Raw genomic sequence first — 21237 nt, 5'->3', positions numbered from 1 at the left:
CAAGATTCGTAAAGGAGAAACTGGCAGATCTCAAGAAGGAAATAGATAGTAAAACCATACAAGTGGGAGATCTAAACATTCCTCTTTCAGATCTAGATAAATCAAACCAAAAAATACGTAAGAAAGAGGTAAGAGAGATGAATGAAGTCCTAGAAAAATTAGATTTAATAGATATGTGGAGAAAAATAAATAGGGACCAAAAGGAATACAACTTCTTTTCAGCTGCACATGGTACATTCACAAAGATTGACCATGTAATAGGGCATAGAAACATTGCAAACAAATGCAAGAGAGCAGAAATAATAAATGTAAACTTCTCAGATCATAATGTGATAAAAATAATAATTTGTAAGGGTACATGGACAGGCAAATGAAAAACTAATTGGAAATTAAATAATATGATTCTCTAAAACCAGCTAGTCAAAGAAGAAATCATAGAAACAATCAACAATTTCATTGAAGAGAATGACAATGATGAGACATCCTACCAAACTCTGTGGGATGCAGCCAAAGCACTATTCAGGGGGAAATTTATATCCTTGAGTGCATATATTAACAAATTAGGGAGGGCAGAGATTAATGAATTGGGCATGCAACTCAAAAAATTAGAAAGCGAGCAAATTAAAAACCCCCAGATGAAAACTAAATTAGAAATACTAAAAATCAAGGGAGAAATTAATAAAATCGAAAGTAAGGTATTTTGAAAAAATAGATAAAATAGACAAAGTACTGGTCAATCTAATAAAAAAAAGGAAAGAAGAAAACCAAATTGACAGTATCAAATATGAAAAAGGAGACCTCCCCTCTAATGAAGGGGAAATTAAGGCAATCATTAAAAACTATTTTGCCCAATTTGATGGCAATAAATATAGCAATCAAGGAGATATGGATGAATATTTACAAAAATATAAATTGCCTAGATTAACAGCAGAAGAAATAGAATACCCAAATAATCCCATATCAGAAAAAGAAATTGAACAAGCCGTCAAAGAACTCCCTAAGAAAAAAATCGCCAGGCCCTGATGGATTCACAAGGCAACTAATCCCAATACTATACAAATTATTTGATATAATAAGCAAAGAAGGAGTCCTACCAAATTCTTTTTACGACACAAATATGGTACTGATTCCAAAGCCAGTTAGATCAAAAACAGAGAAAGAAAACTATAGACCAATCTCCCTAATGAACATAGATGCAAAAATATTAAATAGAATACTAGCAAAGAGACTCCAGCAAGTGATCAAGAGGATCATCCACCATGATCAGGTGGGATTTATACCAGGAATGCAAGGATGGTTCAACATTAGGAAAACCATTCACATAATTGACCATATCAACAATCTAACAAACAAAAATCACATGATTATCTCAATAGATGCTGAAAAAGCCTTTGACAAAATACAGTACCCATTCCTATTGAAAACACTGGAAAGTATAGGAAGAGAAGGACCTTTCCTAAAAATAATAAACAGTATATACCTAAAACCATCAACAAGCATCATATGCAATGGGGATAAATTAGAAGCCTTTCTAATAAGATCAGGAGTGAAACAAGGATGCCCATTATCACCTCTATTATTTAACATTGTACTAGAAAAAAACTAGCAGTAGCAATTAGAAAAGAAAAAGAAATTGAAGAAATTGAATCAAAATAGGCAATGAGGAGACTAAGCTATCACTCTTTGCAGATGATATGATGGTCTACTTAAAAAATCCTAGAGAATCAACTAAGAAGCTTGTAGAAATAATCAACAACTTTAGCAAGGTTGCAGGATACAAAATAAATGCACATAAATCATCAGCATTTCTATATATTTCCAGTACATCACATAGCAGCAAGAGGTAGAAAGAGAAACAACCATTTAAAATCACCCTAGACAATATAAAATACTTAGGAATCTATCTACCAAAACAAACACAGAAGTTATACGAAAACAACTACAAAACACTTTCCAAACAATTAAAACTAGATCTAAACAACTGGAAAAACATTGATTGCTTATGAGTAGGATGAGCTAACATAATAAAAATGACCATTCTACCCAAATTAATTTACCTATTTAGAGCCATACCTATCAAACTACCAAAATACTTTTTTTACTGAATCAGGAAAAACTATAACAAAGTTCATTTGGAATAACAAAAGCTCAAGAATATCAAGGGAAATAATGAAAAAAGTGTGAAGGAAGGAGGCCTAGCAGTACCAGATATTAAACTGTTCTATAAAGCATTGGTTATCAAAACAGTATGCTACTGGCTAAGAGACAGAAGGGAGGATCAGTGGAATAGACTTGGGGTAAGTGACATCAGCAAGACAGTGTATGATATACCCAGACCCCAACTTTTGGGACAAAAATCCGCTATTTGACAAAAACTGTTGGGAAATTTGGAAAATAATATGGGAGAGATTAGGTTTAGATCAACATCTCACACCCTACACCAAGATAAATTCAGAATGGGTGAATGAATTGAATATAAAGAGGGAAACTATAAATAAGTTAAGTGAACACAGAATAGTTTACTTGTCAGATCTCTGGGAAAGGAAAGATTTTAAAATCAAGCAAAAGTTAGAGAAAATTACAAAATGTAAATTAAATGGCTTTGATTGTATTAAACTAAAAAGCTTTTGTACAAACAAAAACAATGCAGCCAAAATCAGAAGGGAAACAACAAATTGAGAAAAAATCTTTATAACAAAAAACTCTGACAGGGGTCTAATTACTCAAATATACAAGGAGTTAAAGCAATTATATAAAAAATCAAGCCATTCCCCAATTGATAAATGGGCAAGAGACATGAATAGGCAATTTTCAGGTAAAGAAATCAAAAGTATCAATAAGCACATGAGAAAGTGTTCTAAATCTCTAATAATCAGAGAAATGCAAATCAAAACAACTCTAAGGTATCACCTCACACCTAGCAGATTGGCTAAAATGAAAGAAGGGGAGAGTAATGAATGCTGGAGGGGATGTGGCAAAACTGGGACATTAATGCATTGTTGGTGGAGCTGTGAACTGATCCAGCCATTCTGGATGGCAATTTGGAACTATGCTCAAAGGGCTATAAAAGAATGTCTGCCCTTTGATCCAGCCATGCCATTGTTGGGTTTGTACCCCAAAAAGATCATAGATAAATAGACTAGTATGAAAATATTTGTAGCTGTGATCTTTGTGGTGGCAAAAAACTGGAAAACGAGGGTGTGCCCTTCAATTGGGGAATGACTGAACAAATTGTGGTATATACTGGTGATAGAATACTATTGCGCTCAAGGGAATAATAAACTGGAGGAATTCCATGTGAACTGGAAAGACCTCCAGGAATTGATGCAGAGACAAAGGAGCAGAGCCAGAAGAACACTGTACACAGAGACCAGTACACTGTGGTAAAATAGAATGTAATGGACTTCTGTACTAGAAGCAATGCAATGACCCAGGACAATTCTGAGGGACTTATGGAAAAGAACGCTACCCACATTCAGAGGAAGAACTACAGGAGTGGAAACAGAAGAACAACAACTGCTTGAACACATGGTTTGAGGTGGACATGATTGGGGATGTAGACTCAAAACTACCACACCAATGCAAGTATCAACAATTTGCAAATAGGTCTTGATCAATAACACATCTTAAAACCAGTGGAAATACGCATCAGCCATGGGGGGAGGAGCTCGGGGGATGAAGGGGAAAGTAAGAGCATGAATTATGTAACCATGTTAACTTTTCTAAAAAATAAATATTAATAAACTTTAAAAAAAAAAAAGAAATGAGGTCTTTATCAGTAAAACTTGCTGCAAAAAATTTTAACCAGCTTTCTGTTTTCCTTCTAATTTTTAACTTTGTTTTATTTGCGCATAACCTTTTACATTGAATGGAATTAAAAGTATTTATTTTAATTTCTATTAACTCTATATGTTAATTATTTCAACCAGTTTTTTAGTTGGTTCTCTAGGCTGTTCTAAGTATATTATGTCATCTGCAAAGACTTAAAGTTTTATTACTTCATTGCCTATTTTATTCCTTCAATTTCTTTTCATTGTCTTATTGCTATTAGCTATTATTTCTATTGCAATATTGACTAATAGTGGCAATAACAGATGTCCTTGCTTCAATACTAACCTCATTAGGAAGGCATCACATTTATTGTATTATAAATAGTTCTTGCTCATTGTTTTAGATAGATAGTACTTATTTTTAAAAGGGCATGTTAATTCTTATGCTTTCTAGTATTTTTAATAGAAATGGGTATTGTATCTTGTCAAAGTCTTTATCTAATTCTGTTGAGCTCATTATGGTTTTTGTTATTTTTGTTATTGATATGGTCAATTGAACTAATAGTTTTCTTAATATTGAACCTGATCTGAATTTCTAGTATAAATTCCACCTGATCAGAGTTTATGATCTTTTAACATATTGCTAAAATCTCCTTACCTAGTTTTTATTTAAATTTTTTATCTATATTCATTTAAGAAATTGGTCCATCATTCTCCTTCTTTGTTTTTGCTCTCTCTAGCTTGAGTATCAAAACCACATTTTTGTTATAAGAAAAATTTGGTAGGGTTCTTTTTTGACCTATATTTTCAAATAGCTTATTAGGTATTGGCTTTAATTATTCTTTAAATGTTTTGTAGAATTCACTTTTGAATCAATTTGGTCTCTCAGGTTTTTTCTTAGGGAACTTCTTGGTGATTCATTCCATTTCTTTTTCCAAGATAGGGTTATTTACATATTCTATTTCCTCTTCTGCAAAGCAATTAGTTGGCATAGTGAAAAGAGAGACTGAAACCAGTAATACACATCTTTCTAAATTCAAATCTGGCCTCAGACACTTACTAGCTGTGTGATCCTGGACAAGTTACTTAACCTTCTTTGCCTCACTTAATCATCTATAAAATGGCACACCACTTCAGCAAGGTTGACCAAGAAAACCCATAAATATAATTTTATCTTCATTTATGGTATTCATTCTTTTCATTGATTCCAGTGGTTACCAAACTTTTTTGGCCTACCACCCCCTTTCCAGAAAAAGTATTACTTAGCCCCCTGGAAATTAATTTTTTTAAATTTTAATAGCAATCAATAGGAAAGATAAATGCACCTGTGGCCATCACCGCTCTTCTGGATCACTGCAGCACCCACCAGGGGGCGGTAATGCCCACTTTGGGAATCACTGGTTTATACCATTAATTTGATGTTATTCTTTCTTTTTGTTCATCCATTTAATTAATGGTTTATTTTATTCGTTTCTATAAAATCAGTTCCTGTTTTAATTCTACTTTTTTAAACTTTCAATTTTATTAATTTATTCCTTTGATTTTTTGGATTTTCAATTTGATACTTAATTTGGGAATTTTAATTTTTTTCTAGTGGTTTTGTTGTTGTTGTTGCATGCCTAATTCATTGATCTTCTCTTTTTCTCTCTTATTGATTTTGAGATATTAATTTTCCCCTAAGTACTGCATTGGCCCCATCTCACAAATTTTGGAATGTTGCCATTCTCTTTAATGAAATTATTGATAATTTCTATGTTTATTTTATTTAACTCACTTATTCTTTAGGATTAGATTATTTAGTTTCAAATTCACTTTAAAAAAAAAACTCTTACCTTCCAACTTAGAATCAATATTGTACATTGGCTCCAAGGCAGAAAAGCAATAAAGGTTAGGCAATGAGGGTTAAGTGACTGGCCCAGAGCCACACAGCTAGGAAGTGTATGACATCAGATTTGAACTCAAGACCTCTGATTTCTAGGCTTGTCTCACAATCTACTGAGCCATCTAACTGCCCCCCAAATTAGCTTTTAATCTATACTTCTATTGCCCTTTATTCAATATAATTTTAATCACATTATGGTCTGAAAGAATATGTTTAATATTTCTGTACTAATATATACACTAATATTTTATGTGCATATTTAATATTTTAAATGTTAATACAAAGTCAATTTTTGTGAAGATGCCATGTATATTTGAGAAAAAGGTATACTCTTTTATATTCCTGTTCAGTTTTTTTCAAAGGTCTGTCATATCTAAATTTTCTAGGATTCTTTTCATTTTTCTTATTTATTTTATAGTTTGATTTATTTAACTCTGAGAGGTGAAGGTTGAGATCTTCCACTAGTAGCTTTATTGTCTATTTCCTCCTATAATCCATTTAACTTTCCTTTAAGAATTTGGATACTCCTCCATTTTGTGCATACAAGGTTAGTATTGATATTGCTTCATTGTCTGTGGTTCCTTTTGGCAAAATGTAGTTTCCCTGATTATCCCTTTTTAGATCTATTTTGACTTTCTCTTTGTCTACGACCATGGCTGTTACTCCTGCCTTTTTTTTTTTACTTCAGCAAAAGTATATTCTATTCTGCTCCAGCCCATTATTTTAACTCTGTGTTTCTCTGTTTCAAATGTGTTTCTTGTAAACAACATATTGTTGATTTCTTGTTTCTAATCTACTTGTTTTATAGCCATGTTGATTCCATTCCTCTTCACAGTTATGATTGCTAACTGTGCTTTTCTCTCCATCTTATTTTCTTCTACTTATCCTTCTCTATATATATATTTTCCCTCCTGTAAAGTCTGTTTTGCCTCTGACCACTGACTTCTTTTATCTGCCCTCCCTTTTACCACCACTCCCTTTCTCTTATCCTTTTTCCCTCCTACTTCCTTGTTGGGTAAAATAGATTTCTATTATGAGTTGAGTATGTATAAATAGTTCCCCTTTTTGAACCATTTTAGATATGTGAGGTTCAAGCAAAACCTACTCTCCCCACTCACCATTTTCCCCTCTATTGTTAAAGCTTTTCATTACCTGCCTCTTTTGTGTAAAGTAATTTTCCAGTCTTCCTCCTCTTTCACCCTTTTCTCTGGGTATCTCTCTTTCTCATTTGTCCTTTTTTTTTACATAATCCCAAAATAATTGTCTTACCTTCATACCTTTCTATGCATAAGCCTAATAACTGCCCTAATAATGATAAAAAAAATTCTTAGAAGGTTTGTGTGTCATCTTCCCATATAGAAAGTTAAATAGTTTAAACTTATTGAGTCCCTTATCTCTTTCATATTTATCTTTTTACATTTCTTTTGAGTCTTGTATTTTAAAATTAGATTTTTCAAATCACCTCTGGTCTTTTCATCAGGAATGCTTGAAAGTCCTCTATTTCATTAAATATCCATTTTCTCTTTAAAGTATTATACCTTGTTTTGCTGGATAGGTTATTCTTGGTTTTAAACCTAGTTCTTTTGCCTTCTGGGATACCGTATTGTAAGCACCCCCCTCGTTTAACATGATAGCTGCTAAATCTTGTGTGATCCTTACTGTGACTCCATGGTATTTGAATAGTTTCTTTCTGGCTGCTTGAAGTGTTTTCTCTTTAACCTTGGAACTCTGGAATTTGGCTATAATATTCCTGGGAGTTTTCATTTTGGGAACTCTTTCAGGTGGTAATTGGTGAGTTGTTTCAATTTCCTTTTTTTATCCTCTGGTTGTAGGGTGGGGAGGGGACTCTATCTCAAGCTTCAGGCTTTTTTCACACTGCTGCTTTCAGTTCTAGTTCTAGGGATTTGTAAGTCTTTGGCGTTTCTAAGACGGTATGATCTGGGATGAAGTATGGTCACTAGTCTCATGGTCTGCACTCTAGTCCTCATCTAGGAAGGTCCCCTGATCCCTTGGAATTACAATCAACACTGTCCCTCAGGGCCCCTTCTCCCTTGGGATTGGAAACTAATACCATTCCTCAGCATTTCTGATGAAGTGATAATGCTCCTCAGATCTTCTACTCCCTCTTGACCAAAAGTATTCTTTTCTACCCTTTAGCTGTGACTCAGAAGTGAGTATAGACAATGTAGTTGCCAAACAGCATTTGGTCCTGTATCAGTACTAGCACAGAGTATCCTGTAATCTCTTTCTGACAATTTGCCAGATCCCTTTATTGTCTCAGGCTTGAGATATCCTGAAGCTGCTGCTACTTCTATAACTACCACTTAGTCTCTCCACCATTGTTGTTTCATCCATGTGGGCTCTAGACCAGCCTCCTTTCCCATGCCACAGATCTCTCTTTGCAATCTCCAGTGTTGTCTTGAATTGGAAGAATGTCTCACTCTGGCCTTTTGTTGGTTCTGCCACTCCAGAATTCAGTTTGAGGAGCTATTTTAAAGTTATTCAGAAGAGAATGTTAGGATAGCTCAGATGAATAATTCTCTATTCCACCATCTTGGCTCCAGCCCAAAGAATGGTTTCTTTAAAGATATCTTTATTAAGCCATTTGTTAATTTTGTGAGAATTAGTTTAAAACTGGATAATCCATAAATTTACTTCATTGGGTAAAAGTAAGTGTAATATATCCTGATATGCTACTGGAAAGCACATAAACTAAAGAATTGTCACCATCAAACAATGAATCACACATGATTTATCTGTGGAATTCTTAGGCCTTCTGAAGAGTACCTCATGTATCAATACATGTCCATCGAACATATAGACCCAGTAAGAATTCCATTGTCAATCCATACATTAAATATTGGGGAAGCTTGAATTTTTTCTTATTTTTATTGATTAAAACACAAATACAAATAGTAGCTTTAATATTTTCTTCTTTTTCTACTCCCCATGGATGCACCCTACTTTGGTGGCCACTGCTCTAAGGTCTTTCCTGGTCCCTCTCTTTTTCTCTCCCAACTATTTTAACAAAATACATACAAGTAGAACAGAAAATATACAGTGTGGTTTTCTAAGTCAGTAGGAGGCCTACAGGGTTCCTTATGTGTACTTTAATAGCTCAGTTTGTCTTTGAATTTGACACACTAATCTAGGAAACTTCCTATTAAAAGTTATAAAGAAGATGTTCACTTGTATTGGTAAAGAAATATATCCTTACTCAGAATTTCCCTACAAAAATGAGTCACAATTCCAGTCTTTATTTCCATCCGTCAGGTATTGGTTGCTGGCACCATTATCTATGCCCTTACCTTTGGTATGAAAGGTATAAGAAAGTGAGCCTTCATAACTCCAGATTTTCCTGCCCTGGTTTAAAGCCTCTAATTATGCTTTTCATTTATTTCCTCTAAAGTAACCTGAAAAAAACTATTCCTTCTCCACCTTCTCTGCACACACACACACACACACACACACACACACACCAACTAGCTTCCCATTCAGTGCTGTGCTATTGTCACTCTTCATGAGCAACATTCTTTCTTCCTGAAAAGTATATGACAGGGTGATTTTCTAAGAAAAGGTATAGTATCAGATGGATACCACATGAAGGGGAAAGCACTCCCTTTGTTTCCTCATTAGCATCGCTATTTGTAGGGCCATAATAAAAACAACTTCTTTACTGTGTGTCCTGTTGGTTTATACCAACCATGTCAGGTCTATAAACCATGGTATATTAAAGTGTAATAGACTGTGTAAAGAATTCTAGGACAATATTCTAGTCTCCCCCCACCCCCATCCTACTTCCCTATTCCTAATTCTACTGCCTTTACTGCCCCTACAGACAGGTATCCATAAATAGGACTTAATTATGTTAGGCATAATGAAATGAATTTCTTTGAAAGTCACTTCTAAAGCTTATGAATAGGATCCTTTTTAGATTTATGTTGCATAGTTCAGTATGTTGAATTGATACATTTCCTTAGCCCAAATACCTCACAAAATTGTAACTTTATTTACCATGTGTATAAAAATGGGGCTACCATGATTATACCATTAACAAAAATAATTGTGTCACATATTGAATCTTCTACTGGGCCTTAAGATTATTTGTTTCACCTAGGGGTAGCTAGGTGGCACAGTGGATAGAACCATAGGCTTGGATTCAGGAAAACTTGAATTCTAATCTAGCCTCAGACATTTTCTACCTGTGCAACCCTGGAAAAGTCATGTCACCTCTCTTTGCCTCAGTTCTCTTCCCAGTAAATAGGGATAATAAGGGTACCCACCTCCCAGAGCTGTGGTGAGGATAAAAAGAGATATTTGTAAAGAACTTAGCACAATGTCTGGCACTTAGACGTTTAATTAATATTTATTTCCTTTTTTCTTTCTTTTCTTTCTTCCTTTTTTCTTCCCTTCTTCCTTTCCTTCTATTTTTCCTACTCTCTTCCCTCTTTCTTTCCTACCTTCCTACCTTTCTCTCTTTTTCTTCCTTATTTCCTTCCTTTCCTCCTTTCTTTCTCCCTCCCTCCCTCCCTAATTAAATATGATGATGAAAAGGCAGTGTAGTGCAATATAAAGAATGCTGGATTTGGACTGAAAAGGAGTATGAGTTCAAATCCTGTCTTTAGCACTTATTTTGTGACTTTGAACAAATTATTTCAGCTCTCTAGACAGCGATGGACAAACTTTTTAAAGAGGGGGCCAAAGGAAAGGAAATGCTCATCTGACAGTCTGTTTCTAAGGGAATTCTTTCAAAGTTTCATTGTATTGTATACTACTCATTGTATTCGTCAGATTAGGAATAATGTTGGGCATTGGGATAGAACATTTCAGGGGGCTGCATCTGGCCCGCAGGCTATAGTTTGCCCATCACTGCTCTAGACCTCAACTTTCTCACCTTCAAATAAGGCAGTTGACCTTGATGCTAAGATAACCTTTTACAGTTTTAAATCTATGATCCTATAAACCAAAAGGGTATTTAGAGATCATATGGGTCAATCTTGTCATGTTATTGTTGTTATTGTTGTTATTGTTACTATTGCTATTATTTTTGTTATCATAAAGATAAGGAAACTAAGGCTGCTAGAGAAGTCTCTTGCAAAAAATCATATAACTAATGAACTGCAAAACTAGGAATTGAATCTGATTTGACTTGTTCCGGTTTTCCTTCCTCTGCAAAATATTCTACATATATTATCTCATTTGATCCTCACAATCCTATAAGGTTGCCCACACATACACACACGTTACAAATAAAGAAAAGATTATGAAGTGGCTCGTCCAGAGTCACATAGCTAATAAATTTTGGAGGCATTATTTGAACTCAGGTCCTCCTGACTCTAAGTCCAATTCTTTCCTTATGCCTGCAAATGGTCCTACCAATCAATAAGTATTTATTAGAAACATATTTTATAGTTAGCACCATGATAACAAAAAAAAAACATTGCTCAAAATTATTTATGATTTAGTTATATGTTTCCTGCTGTTCAGGGTTTTTAATGTATATAACTCATAAAATTTGGGTAGAAAGAGGGATATCCATAAACAGAATACATGAAATTAATTATCTAAAATGTAAGTCATATTTCAAGGAGATTGTGTGGCTAATTCTTTATTATATATTAAAGCAGTCTTCAACTTGAGGGTACAATGCAGGACAAAGGATAGGATGTCTTCTAAAGCCATAACCATTTCTGAAACTGAACCATTAGACAATGCCAAGGACTTTTGTTGTGAGAATGATCCTTTTTTGGTCTTCAGTAGTTGTGCCTAATGAGAAGACAGGGATTACAGTGTCTGCCTGTAAAAGCAATTGCTAGGTCATATGTCCACAAGTGTTACTCCCCTAGATGGTGACTATAGAGGAGCAGGCTAAAAGCAGTGCTGGTCAGTGGTAGAACACTGCTCAAGGTCCTAGACTTTTTCCACTCAGATCTTAGAGAAGATGTTGGTCAAGGTCAATGATGGTTTGACCAGTCAGCCACATGTAGACTCTTGTCTCTCCCTTTAGATTCCTCACTGTTTCAGCTAGGCTGGTTTACCTGCCCCTGAGGGGTCAGTTGGTTGTATGTTGGTGTTGGTGGTGATGTGGTTGAGAGACTGCTCCATTGGATGATGGCTAAAAGATCTGAAAGTAGGACTCACAATGTCTGAGTAGCATGCTATTCTTGGGACTTTTAGACTTATCTTCTCTTTAATATTAGTTAGTTGGGAGTTGGCAATGGTCATAGCTAAGATGATAGGTAGCTCCTTCTCCAAATAGATTGCTGAGCTCAGTGATGACTGTAGGGGTCAAAGGTAGAAGCAAAGCTGGTGGTCTAGAAATTGTTTCTATTTTGGGGTTATTGGGCTCAGGGTCTGGGATGTCTCTACCAGATTCTGATCCTGCTTGGGTATGGATTTTGCTAAAAGAATTCTTGGGTTTCTTCCAACTATATGACCACCAAAACTTTTTAAAAAAATTACATTGCTCATTTACTAACATACATATCAGAAAGGTGCCAAATATTTGTTTAATTGTATCAGATTTTACTTCACAAAAACTCTTTATATGGTATGCCTTCAAGACCTAAGACATCTTTTTACCTAAAAATGACTCCGTTATTGTCCTTGATTGTGCCTTAAATTCATATCATTATCACTGTTCATTTAAATTAAGGAATTGTCCCTCATACAGACCTCTGTTAAATATAAATTGGAAGGAAAATATTCCAAATTCAAGAATCATGTGTTCATTGTTTACTGTAGGTAAAAAGTTCTCCTAGACACTGAAGAAGATATAAAGCTTAGATAAAATAGCTTTTTCCCTCACGGAGCTTACCTACTATTAGGAAAATTAAATGCCAAAACAGATGTTAAGAAACTTCATAACTGCATTAGAGAGGTACAAAACAAGGTTCTCTATAAGGTGCAAGAGGTAAGGTCATTCCCAAGTGAATCAGAAAAAAGTTCATAGAGTTAGGCTTTAAAAGATGAATATGAATTCAATATATAAGGATAAGGGAAAACATTTTATAGTCCTATTAAAGGAAAAGAGTCATCCATTTTTAGTGAGATTAGGATAATTGATTACATGAACTCTGAGGGGAGATCAAAGCATCCTTTTTTCACTTTATTTTTCTTTTTTGCAACATAGCTAATACATAAATGTGCATACAATTTTGCACGACTTCACATGTATAATTGATATTATATTGCTTGCCTTCTCAATGGTTGGGGAGGGGCGAGTAGGGCAAGAATTTGGAACTCAATTTTTAAAACATTAATGTTAAAAGTAAGTAAATTTAAAAATAAAAAACAGGAATCAGATTGCAATAATGAGAGAAGAGATGTTGAATTAAGTTAGGAAAAATTTTTAGCCTTGGAAGGGTTGTAAATAGTTTCTTAGAGTTGGATGCAAAATTAATATAAATGCCATTTGTAAATAGTAGCTTAGAGGATCTTGCCATAGGTAAGGTAGGAGTCTACAGATTCTTAGGAGAATTTAAGTAGTCATAACTCATTATTAGGAGACCTTGAAGAATATCATGTTTCAGTTAGCTTAAAGAATAAGAATAGATATCTAATAATTTGAGGTGAGAATATAACATATTCTCAAAAATAGGGTAATCTAAATGCTTCTTCATGATCCCATTTAGCCCCACGATACTATATGAGAGTCCATAAATAGGAAAGTATTCTCATTTCAGATTGATTTATTATAGGATAAAAGTTTTACTGATTCCCATATTTCTAATATTTGGTCTTGGATGAGGCAGAGAGATCTATAAGAAATGCTTAACCAAAGTTATGTTTAAATTTCAAGCAGGTGAGTTGATGGGAGAGTTGGGGCGGAAATGAAATGGGAGGAAATAGACTGCAGTCATTTTGTGCAAGAATTATTTAATTATCATTCCACATAGTTGACATTGAATTAGTAATTTGCATAAAAGTAAAGGAGCCTTTTATTTTCACATTTCCCCAGCACATTAAGATCCCAGATTAAACTACCTGCTGAGTGTTCAATAAAGCTGTTTCCTCACAACAGCCCTCTAAAGTAGGCAGTACAGGCATATCATCTCCATCTTCAAGTCAAATATTTTTGTCAACTAAAATGTATTTCCTATTAATGGCAAGTTAACACAGAAGATGGAGAGTAATGCCTCTGTCTTCCTGGAAAAATATAAATGCAGAATATAAAAACTCAAGATTTAATCTAGATTGCAGTCTATACAATCTTGGCTTTCAAGGTTGAATTCAGACCTTTCACCTCCAAGTTCAGGACTCCATTTGTTAAAATAAGACTACCTCAAGTAGCTGACATATTTCTAATGGAGTAAGTAGAAATACTGGTCTGGAATGATTTATTAATAATATTAGCTAATAGTTTCTAACATTTATATAGCAAATAAGGTTATAAAAGTGCTTTACGTATTCTCTCTTGATCTTCCCAACAATTCTGTGAGGTAGCTCATATTATCTCCATTTGATGAAGACTGAGTTTAACAGAAATTAAATGATTTACCCAGAATCACATTGCTGATAAGGGTCTGTGGTGAAAATTTGAACTCAAACCTTCCTGAATCTAAGCCCAAGTCTGTACCTACAAGACCACTTAGTGGTCTAACCACTACCTGACAAAATAAAGTTAGATCTTTGAAAATTTGAGGCATTAATATGCAGTAATCATACAAATCAAAATGATTTCTCTATGAAGCTCAATTCTTAAATAATGCCAGTAAGCAGGTATTTCATACTTGCAACTACTAATGATGAGTTTGGGGAGCTGACCTCTGTAGAACATCAGGAATAGCTCCGAGGCTGGACTAAGGCATCTTTTTTGTGTCAAATATAATAATCCAGAATCTCATTTAGTGAAGTAAATGTTGAGAACAAACATTTATAATGGTGATTTGTTTTCACAACCATATTCCAACAGATAACACAAAGATGACCTTCTCCTCCTATCTATGAACATCCTTTGATATTGTCTCAGGAATTCAGCTTGGAAAAGCTTCTTAGCTCAAAGAAGAATATATCCTATAGTTCATTCTTTAATGAGCATGTGCTTGTCCTCAGTAGTCAGTATGGTGGTTTCGAATTCATGATATTGTCAGAAGACGATGATTGATAGAAACAGCTGAATTAATGCTGTTTCAAGAGATACAAATGTGACAATGTGATGGGTAACCCTCATTGGCCATTATCATAGGGAGTGATGGTCCAGGCAAACTGACTTTCTTAGTGTCCTTGCTACACAACACTCCAGCTCCCATTTCCATGTCTTTTTTTTTAGAGAGGAGGTTAGGGTTAGGGATAAAGTTGGAATCAGAGGAATGAATTTATGGTTAAGAGACATAGTTAAACTTAGGGCTAGGGTTAGAGTCAAAGTGTTATGGTTAGAGTCAAAGTCAGAGGAATAAATTTAGTGTTAGAGTCAGAGGCAAATTTAGGGTTAGGGTTGGAGTCAAAGGATTAGAGTTAGAGTTGGAAGTGGAAGCAGAGTTGGAGGATTAGAGTCAAAGGTGAATTTGGGGATAGGGTTCCGTTTCCATGTCATTTTCGCTGACTGTCTCCCATCCTTGAAATGTACTCCCTCCTTACCTCTGTCTCTTAGAATTCCTGGATTCCTTCAATATTCGGTTCAAATGCCACCTTAGATATGAAGCCTTTCATTATCTCTCCAGTAGCTAGAACCTCACACCCCCAAATTATCTAGTGGCTATTTGGTATGCACTTATATATGTTCATGTTTTGTTTCCCCCCCAATAAAATGTAAGATTCTTGAGAGTACTTCACTTTGTTTTTGTATCCTCCATACCTAACATAGTGCTTGGTATACAGTAGGTACTTTAAAAATGCTTATTGAGGAATGTATTGAATGAGTGAATGAGTAGTGTAGGTGGCAAAATTGTTCCACATAGCCTCTCCACCATTTTGTTCTAAGTTACCAATTCTAAATAAGGGCTAGTATTGTAATTAAGGACTTTCTTCTTATTTTAAGCAAATTTCTCTGGTTTTCAGCATGAAATTAAAAGGGAAAAGATGTAGCTTTTTGTAATTATAATTGTTTTTTTTTTCCTTTACAGCAAAAGGAGAGCACAAAATGGAAGAAATCCACTTGGAGAATGCTCAGAAAAGGTAAATGACCTATCAGTTTCACATTCTTTCCTAGAAGAACCATTCTCTCAGCCCTATTAAGACAAAACTTCCAAGGGAAAGATAATTCAATGGAAATTGGACTAGAAGCTCTAAGAGGAGGAGGAGGAGGAGGAGGAGGTTGAATATTTCCAGAAGTGATAATACCAGCCATATGATTTTACTCCCACCTTTTCATTCAGCTTTAAAGAGATGCTTAGTCTGCTTCCCTCCTCATCAGTATGAATAATAGATTAGTAGAATTTTTATAAAGATCTTCCTTTCCTCTGATCTTAAACAAGTATGATGTGAAGATGAAATGAGTGGTTGGGGAGCCAGGAGTAGTGGTGGGGGTGATGTTGAGGAGAACAGATCTCTAATTACTTAATGTTCTCACTCTTTTTTCCTTAAGAGGACATAACAAGAAAAGTACCAATAATTTGAAAGGATGATTCCTTAACATTCTTTATTCCTTTTGCACAGTTCAAGCAATCCAACACTCTCTCCCTTTTCAGAGCTAAGCAAGAACCTAATGTTTTAGAAGTTCTCAAATTAAGAGCATATAATTGGCACAGGTCTTTGCTGGTCCAGATGTTGGGACAAAATTGCCACAGCAATTGAAAATGGAATGAGAAAAACATTGGACATTAGAAAAATAAAGTACAGCACCTCTCTATTATGTCATGCTGCTAATATAAGTTTCTTTCTTACCACTAAACACCATTTTTTGAACTCCACTGATTTCCAAGCCCTGGGTGGGAAGAGGTTATGAATCTGTCTACACCAATCTAAAACAGAACATATTATCTGGTCCTCTTTTTTTTGTAGCTATTTATATTATCGACTACTGGGGTAAGAGCTTTAGGAAAAAATTTTTCATTCTCCTACCCTTTGTTTTATTGATGGAGAAATAATATAGTTGCAGTTATAATCTTGGATTTTGTCTAAGGTTCTTTGCCCTTGGGTGCATGCTATTTTTTCCTTTCCAAGATATAAAGGAAGTATGCTAGTCTTTTGGTGCATTTGTTTTGTTCATATAGGGAATCCCAAGCAGGTGCTATTATCAGAAGATTCACAAATGCCACTTTAAGGGGAGAAATTCTGTTTTCTGTATTCGTTCAAGCTTTAAGAAAAGAGACCCACCTGAGTGGGTGAGACTGATATGGTACATTAGCTATGCTGAGTGAGGCCCTAAATTGCCATTCTCAGCATTTTCTGTGGCTTTGTGGTGAAGGTGGTCTAGCTTTCATGACAGACATGGGAAAAAAATGTTAGATCCCATCTTTAATGTGGAAACCACAATTTAGTTGCCCTCTTAAAAAGAGGTTGGTAGTCAGTGTTGTAATATTCATGTGAGATTTGGCCAATTCTTCAGTTTTATCCTCAAGAGAAACAATTTACTCTGAGGCTAGAGACTATTTGCTTTTTCTAAGCAGTTTCTGAAGGGTATGCATGGAAACCAATAAGTGAACATATTCCATTGTGGGATCTTACATTGTAAATGCAGTTTCCTGGGATTTTTGCCTAAGAGAAGATAGAGAACAATTCACTTTCCTGGAGGGGGCAGGGGCAGTCTTTGATATAATCACGATCTATGCCAAAATTTTGGCTGAATTAAAAGGATATAAATGAGACAGGAAATTGTTGAAGAAAAATAAAGATAATTAAGGGAGTAATTTCAGGGTCAGGAAAAAGTTATATGAATGCAAAATATACAATTAGAAATCTTTTTTTTTTGAAGTTGAAGGATACTTTCAAGGATTATCATTCTGCTGTGAGACATGTAAGAAACATTCTTGTTCTTCAGATTGCTGTCTGTTAGAGATAGTTTCCCTGCTCTTGGACAATCTATTAATATTATTAGATGAGAAATTAATTTACTAGATGTAAAATTAATAGATGAGAAAGCATATATTTTTTACAGTGGCCAGTTTTAATACTTACTGAAATGAAATTATAAAAGAAAAGTATGTTGTATTTGCAGTTTTCAGACAGTTATAGGTTCATTTTCTAGGTTTTCCTTGAGAAGAGAAACAAATATTTGACCCAAATCAAGTGTTTGGTCTTTGGTAAAGTTGAAGGGATTAGCCAAGCTAGCCCATTTTCCAGCAATTTGTTTTCTCTGGTTTCTCTAGAGGTACATTTGATGTTGTTAGTTTCCAAAACATACAGGCAGAATTGCTGAAATTCAGCATTCCCTTTAGTTTTCACTCCAGTAAGTGTTAGCTAACAGGGCCTCAGAATCCCAGGGAGGGAAGACAATGAGTATATATGGTTAGACTCTGTTTACATCTTGGGTAACCGAAACCTCAGAGAAGATGACATGCTTTTCTCCTGCCCTATGATAACAGCAATTCTCCAACCCATAGTGTCATTCCCTGAAATGGCTTCAGTGTTTATAGTATCATCAGGAGACTGTGGATCCATTCAAACACAATGTTTGTTTTTTGCCCCTTTGCTTCATGCTGTTGGTGAGGAAGGAGTTGACCTTTCTCTCCTTTTTCTTTCTTGGAAGCCATTTCTCAGTGCCAAAGGTAGACCTACTGAATATATCTGCATGTACCAAATAAACATGAAAGTGTAGAGAGGGGTGATTAATGAGAAAAATGTTATTTGCCATTCACCAGACCCTTAGGATGAAGAAAAACAAAAGTTTATAAAGCTACTTGTCTAAAACAGAAGAAAATATTTTCTTTTTAAATACCCATCCTACTTAGCAAGAGAGATAAAAAATCGTAATAGAAAGAAGGGTGGATTTTGTCATCAAGGTACCTGATTCTTATCTGTTCTCTGCCTCTAATGAATTTGGAAAAATTGCTCCCCTATCTAGAACTCATTTTTCAATATAAGAAAAGGGGTTAGAACTAATCTGTAAGATTTTTTTCTAGCTATAACAATATATGATCCTCCAAATAGTCTCACAATAAACCTCTCTGTGATTTTATGTATCTAATCTGTTATTTTGTTGCTATGGTAATATAACTTTTGTTAACAGACTATTCATTTGGTTTCCTAAGAATTTTTATTCCTACAGTTTTAAAATTTTGCATCTTCTTTTTAAAAATGCTTCTTTGTTTTTATTGTTTCTGTTTTTCTGGTTATTAGAATTTGTGTTTTTTAAATTATAAGACTGAGTCTTTTAGGAAACCACTAAAATTATTGACCTGCTCTTCTTCTCCACTTCCATCCTTTTAATAATTAGGAAGTAAAAGTCCTTGACCAACATCTTTAATTTGTACTAAAAACAGACTTTCTTTTTAATTTACAGAAGCAAAAAGAATTTATAGGACTCTGAGCTGTAGTTCTATCTTGAATCTCACCTAATCATGGTCATGGAATCAATTAGCAGTTCATCTGTGAAATGTGATAAAAATCTTATGAGATATATATTGCCCAATAATTGAAAATGAGATGAAAGTATCCATCATAATAGGAAAGGGACTTCAGAGTTTTATAATCAATAATGAATAGGGTTCCAATAGAAGTCCTATATTAAGAATGGCTCCAAAAATGTGGAGCTTACAGAAGATGATAGACCATGGAGTCATAAACCGTACTGGTCATAGCTCCTTTGATTACTTTCTAAAGTCCTAGGAAAGGGGTCCAGTTATTGAAGTGTGGTTGGCATTGGCAAATTAGCCTTTTGTTTCTTGTTGGATGAAGAAAGTATGGGAAATGGATAAAAGCTGGATCTTAAGATTAGAAATAAAAATTGTTAAGTACCTAGAGCTTTGTATTTACTCAGAGTGGCAGGGACCTAGGCATTTCTATCATAAAAATCACCAATGTTTATATAGCATTCTTGGGCTTGTAAAGAATTTTACATGTTATCTGATCTTCACAACTTTGTGAGATAATTTTGTTTTCCCCATTTTACAGATGATGAAACTGAGGCTAAGAGATTAAATGACTTGCCCAAAGTGACACAGCTAGTACATTTCTGAGACTAGATCTGAACTTGAGTCTTTCTGACTCCAAGTCGAGAGCTTTATCCACTACATCACTAAGTTAGCTGCTTATAATAATACCTAGAATTTATAGCTTACTTTATGGTTTGCAAAGTACATAAGGTAATCTTATTTGATCCTCCCATACCTAGTATTATTCCCACTTTACAGATGAGAAAACAAAGCCTAGAGTGTAAAAAGTGTCAGAAGGATATGGAGATTCTTTTTTTTGAGGCCTCAGTTTTTTGGGTTTTTTTTTTTTTCTGACTGGATCTCTACAAGGGATGTTCTGCCACCTTAGCCATCTTCCCAACTCTCAAGCAAATCTGACTTTGGTTTCATCAAATAAACTATATGAGTTGACTTGCCAGTCTTAAGTTCTTAAATTTTTTTGCACTAAATAGAATCACAGAATATTAGATCTAGAAGGAACCATAAAAATCATATAGTCCAACCCTTCATTTTACAGAGGAGGAAACTGAGGTCCAGATAACAAAAGGGAAGGTCCAAGGTCAGACACCCAGTTAATGACAGAGCTAGGATTAGAAGTCAAATTTTCTTATGCCTCATTCATACACTCAGTGTACCCCATTTTGTAATGATTTTGTATCTGGTGTGGAAGAGGGTTGTAGAACTCAAAATTTTCCCCTCTTCTCTCACTCTGCCCCACACCCAGCACATGAAGCACGTACACACACACACACACACACACACACACACACACACACACACACACTGCACATTTTTGATTCCTAGAGAAAAAGACATGTCCCAAAGATCATGCCTCCAAAAAAACTTTGAGGATTGGCATATTGGGTAGTTAAAGTTGTAATACTCTCCAAGGCTAAAGGGAATTTACAGTAATTATTAGACTGAGCTACTAGTCAGAAACCAGGCTAGTGGGAAACCTACATCCCCCCATGGGTTTATGTGTTGACAGTTTTCCTCCCTCTCATCTTTCTTCTCTCCTGCAGTTTTGAAACAACAGTAGGATATTTTGGGATGAAGCCAAAGTCCGGTGAGAAAGAGATCACGCCCAACTATGTGTTTATGGTGTGGTATGAATTCTGCAGTGACTTCAAGACCATTTGGAAGCGAGAGAGTAAGAATATTTCTAAAGAAAGGTAAGGTTCTAATAAAGTCATTAATATCCCCTTCAGGAACCTGGGAAACTACCTTCCCAAACTTAACAAATTACACTCCCATATTTCACAGGCATCCGCGTTTGCTTTCAGATCAAGTGGACAGCAAGGAAACATTATTGCCTCGGGGTGCACAGGGAAATTCAGGGAAGGCTTGCTGCCCCGCACCCCAAGCAGATAAACACACATGATCTGATAAGTTACACTTTCTTAACCCCTTCCAATTACTAGCTAGTAAAATGAAAGGGGAGCAGTGCTAATTTGCAACAGATTGCTTCTCTGGGCATTCTCATGTTGGGCCAGCCTAAATGAGGTGGTATTGCTGTCGCAGACAGTACAGACAAATAAAAGTGAATGCTTTTCCCATTAATATACTGAACTTG

At 35.0% G+C, this 21237-nt stretch overlaps 1 protein-coding gene across 2 annotated transcripts in view; it reads left to right on the top strand.

Annotated features, from left to right (window-relative positions):
- FMN1 (formin 1) overlaps window positions 1-21237 on the top strand; it is a 537406-nt gene that overhangs the window by 492174 nt on the left and 23995 nt on the right. For both annotated transcript variants that reach the window (XM_044665142.1, XM_044665143.1), the window contains 2 exons: window positions 15717-15768; window positions 20687-20836. In XM_044665142.1, coding sequence (XP_044521077.1) covers window positions 15717-15768; window positions 20687-20836 — 202 coding nt within the window. The remainder of the gene's footprint in view (window positions 1-15716; window positions 15769-20686; window positions 20837-21237) is intronic.

This window comes from Gracilinanus agilis, chromosome 2, assembly GCF_016433145.1.
Source record: "Gracilinanus agilis isolate LMUSP501 chromosome 2, AgileGrace, whole genome shotgun sequence".
NCBI classification, from domain to species: domain Eukaryota; kingdom Metazoa; phylum Chordata; class Mammalia; order Didelphimorphia; family Didelphidae; genus Gracilinanus; species Gracilinanus agilis.
This window is presented reverse-complemented; position numbering and strand designations above follow the sequence as displayed.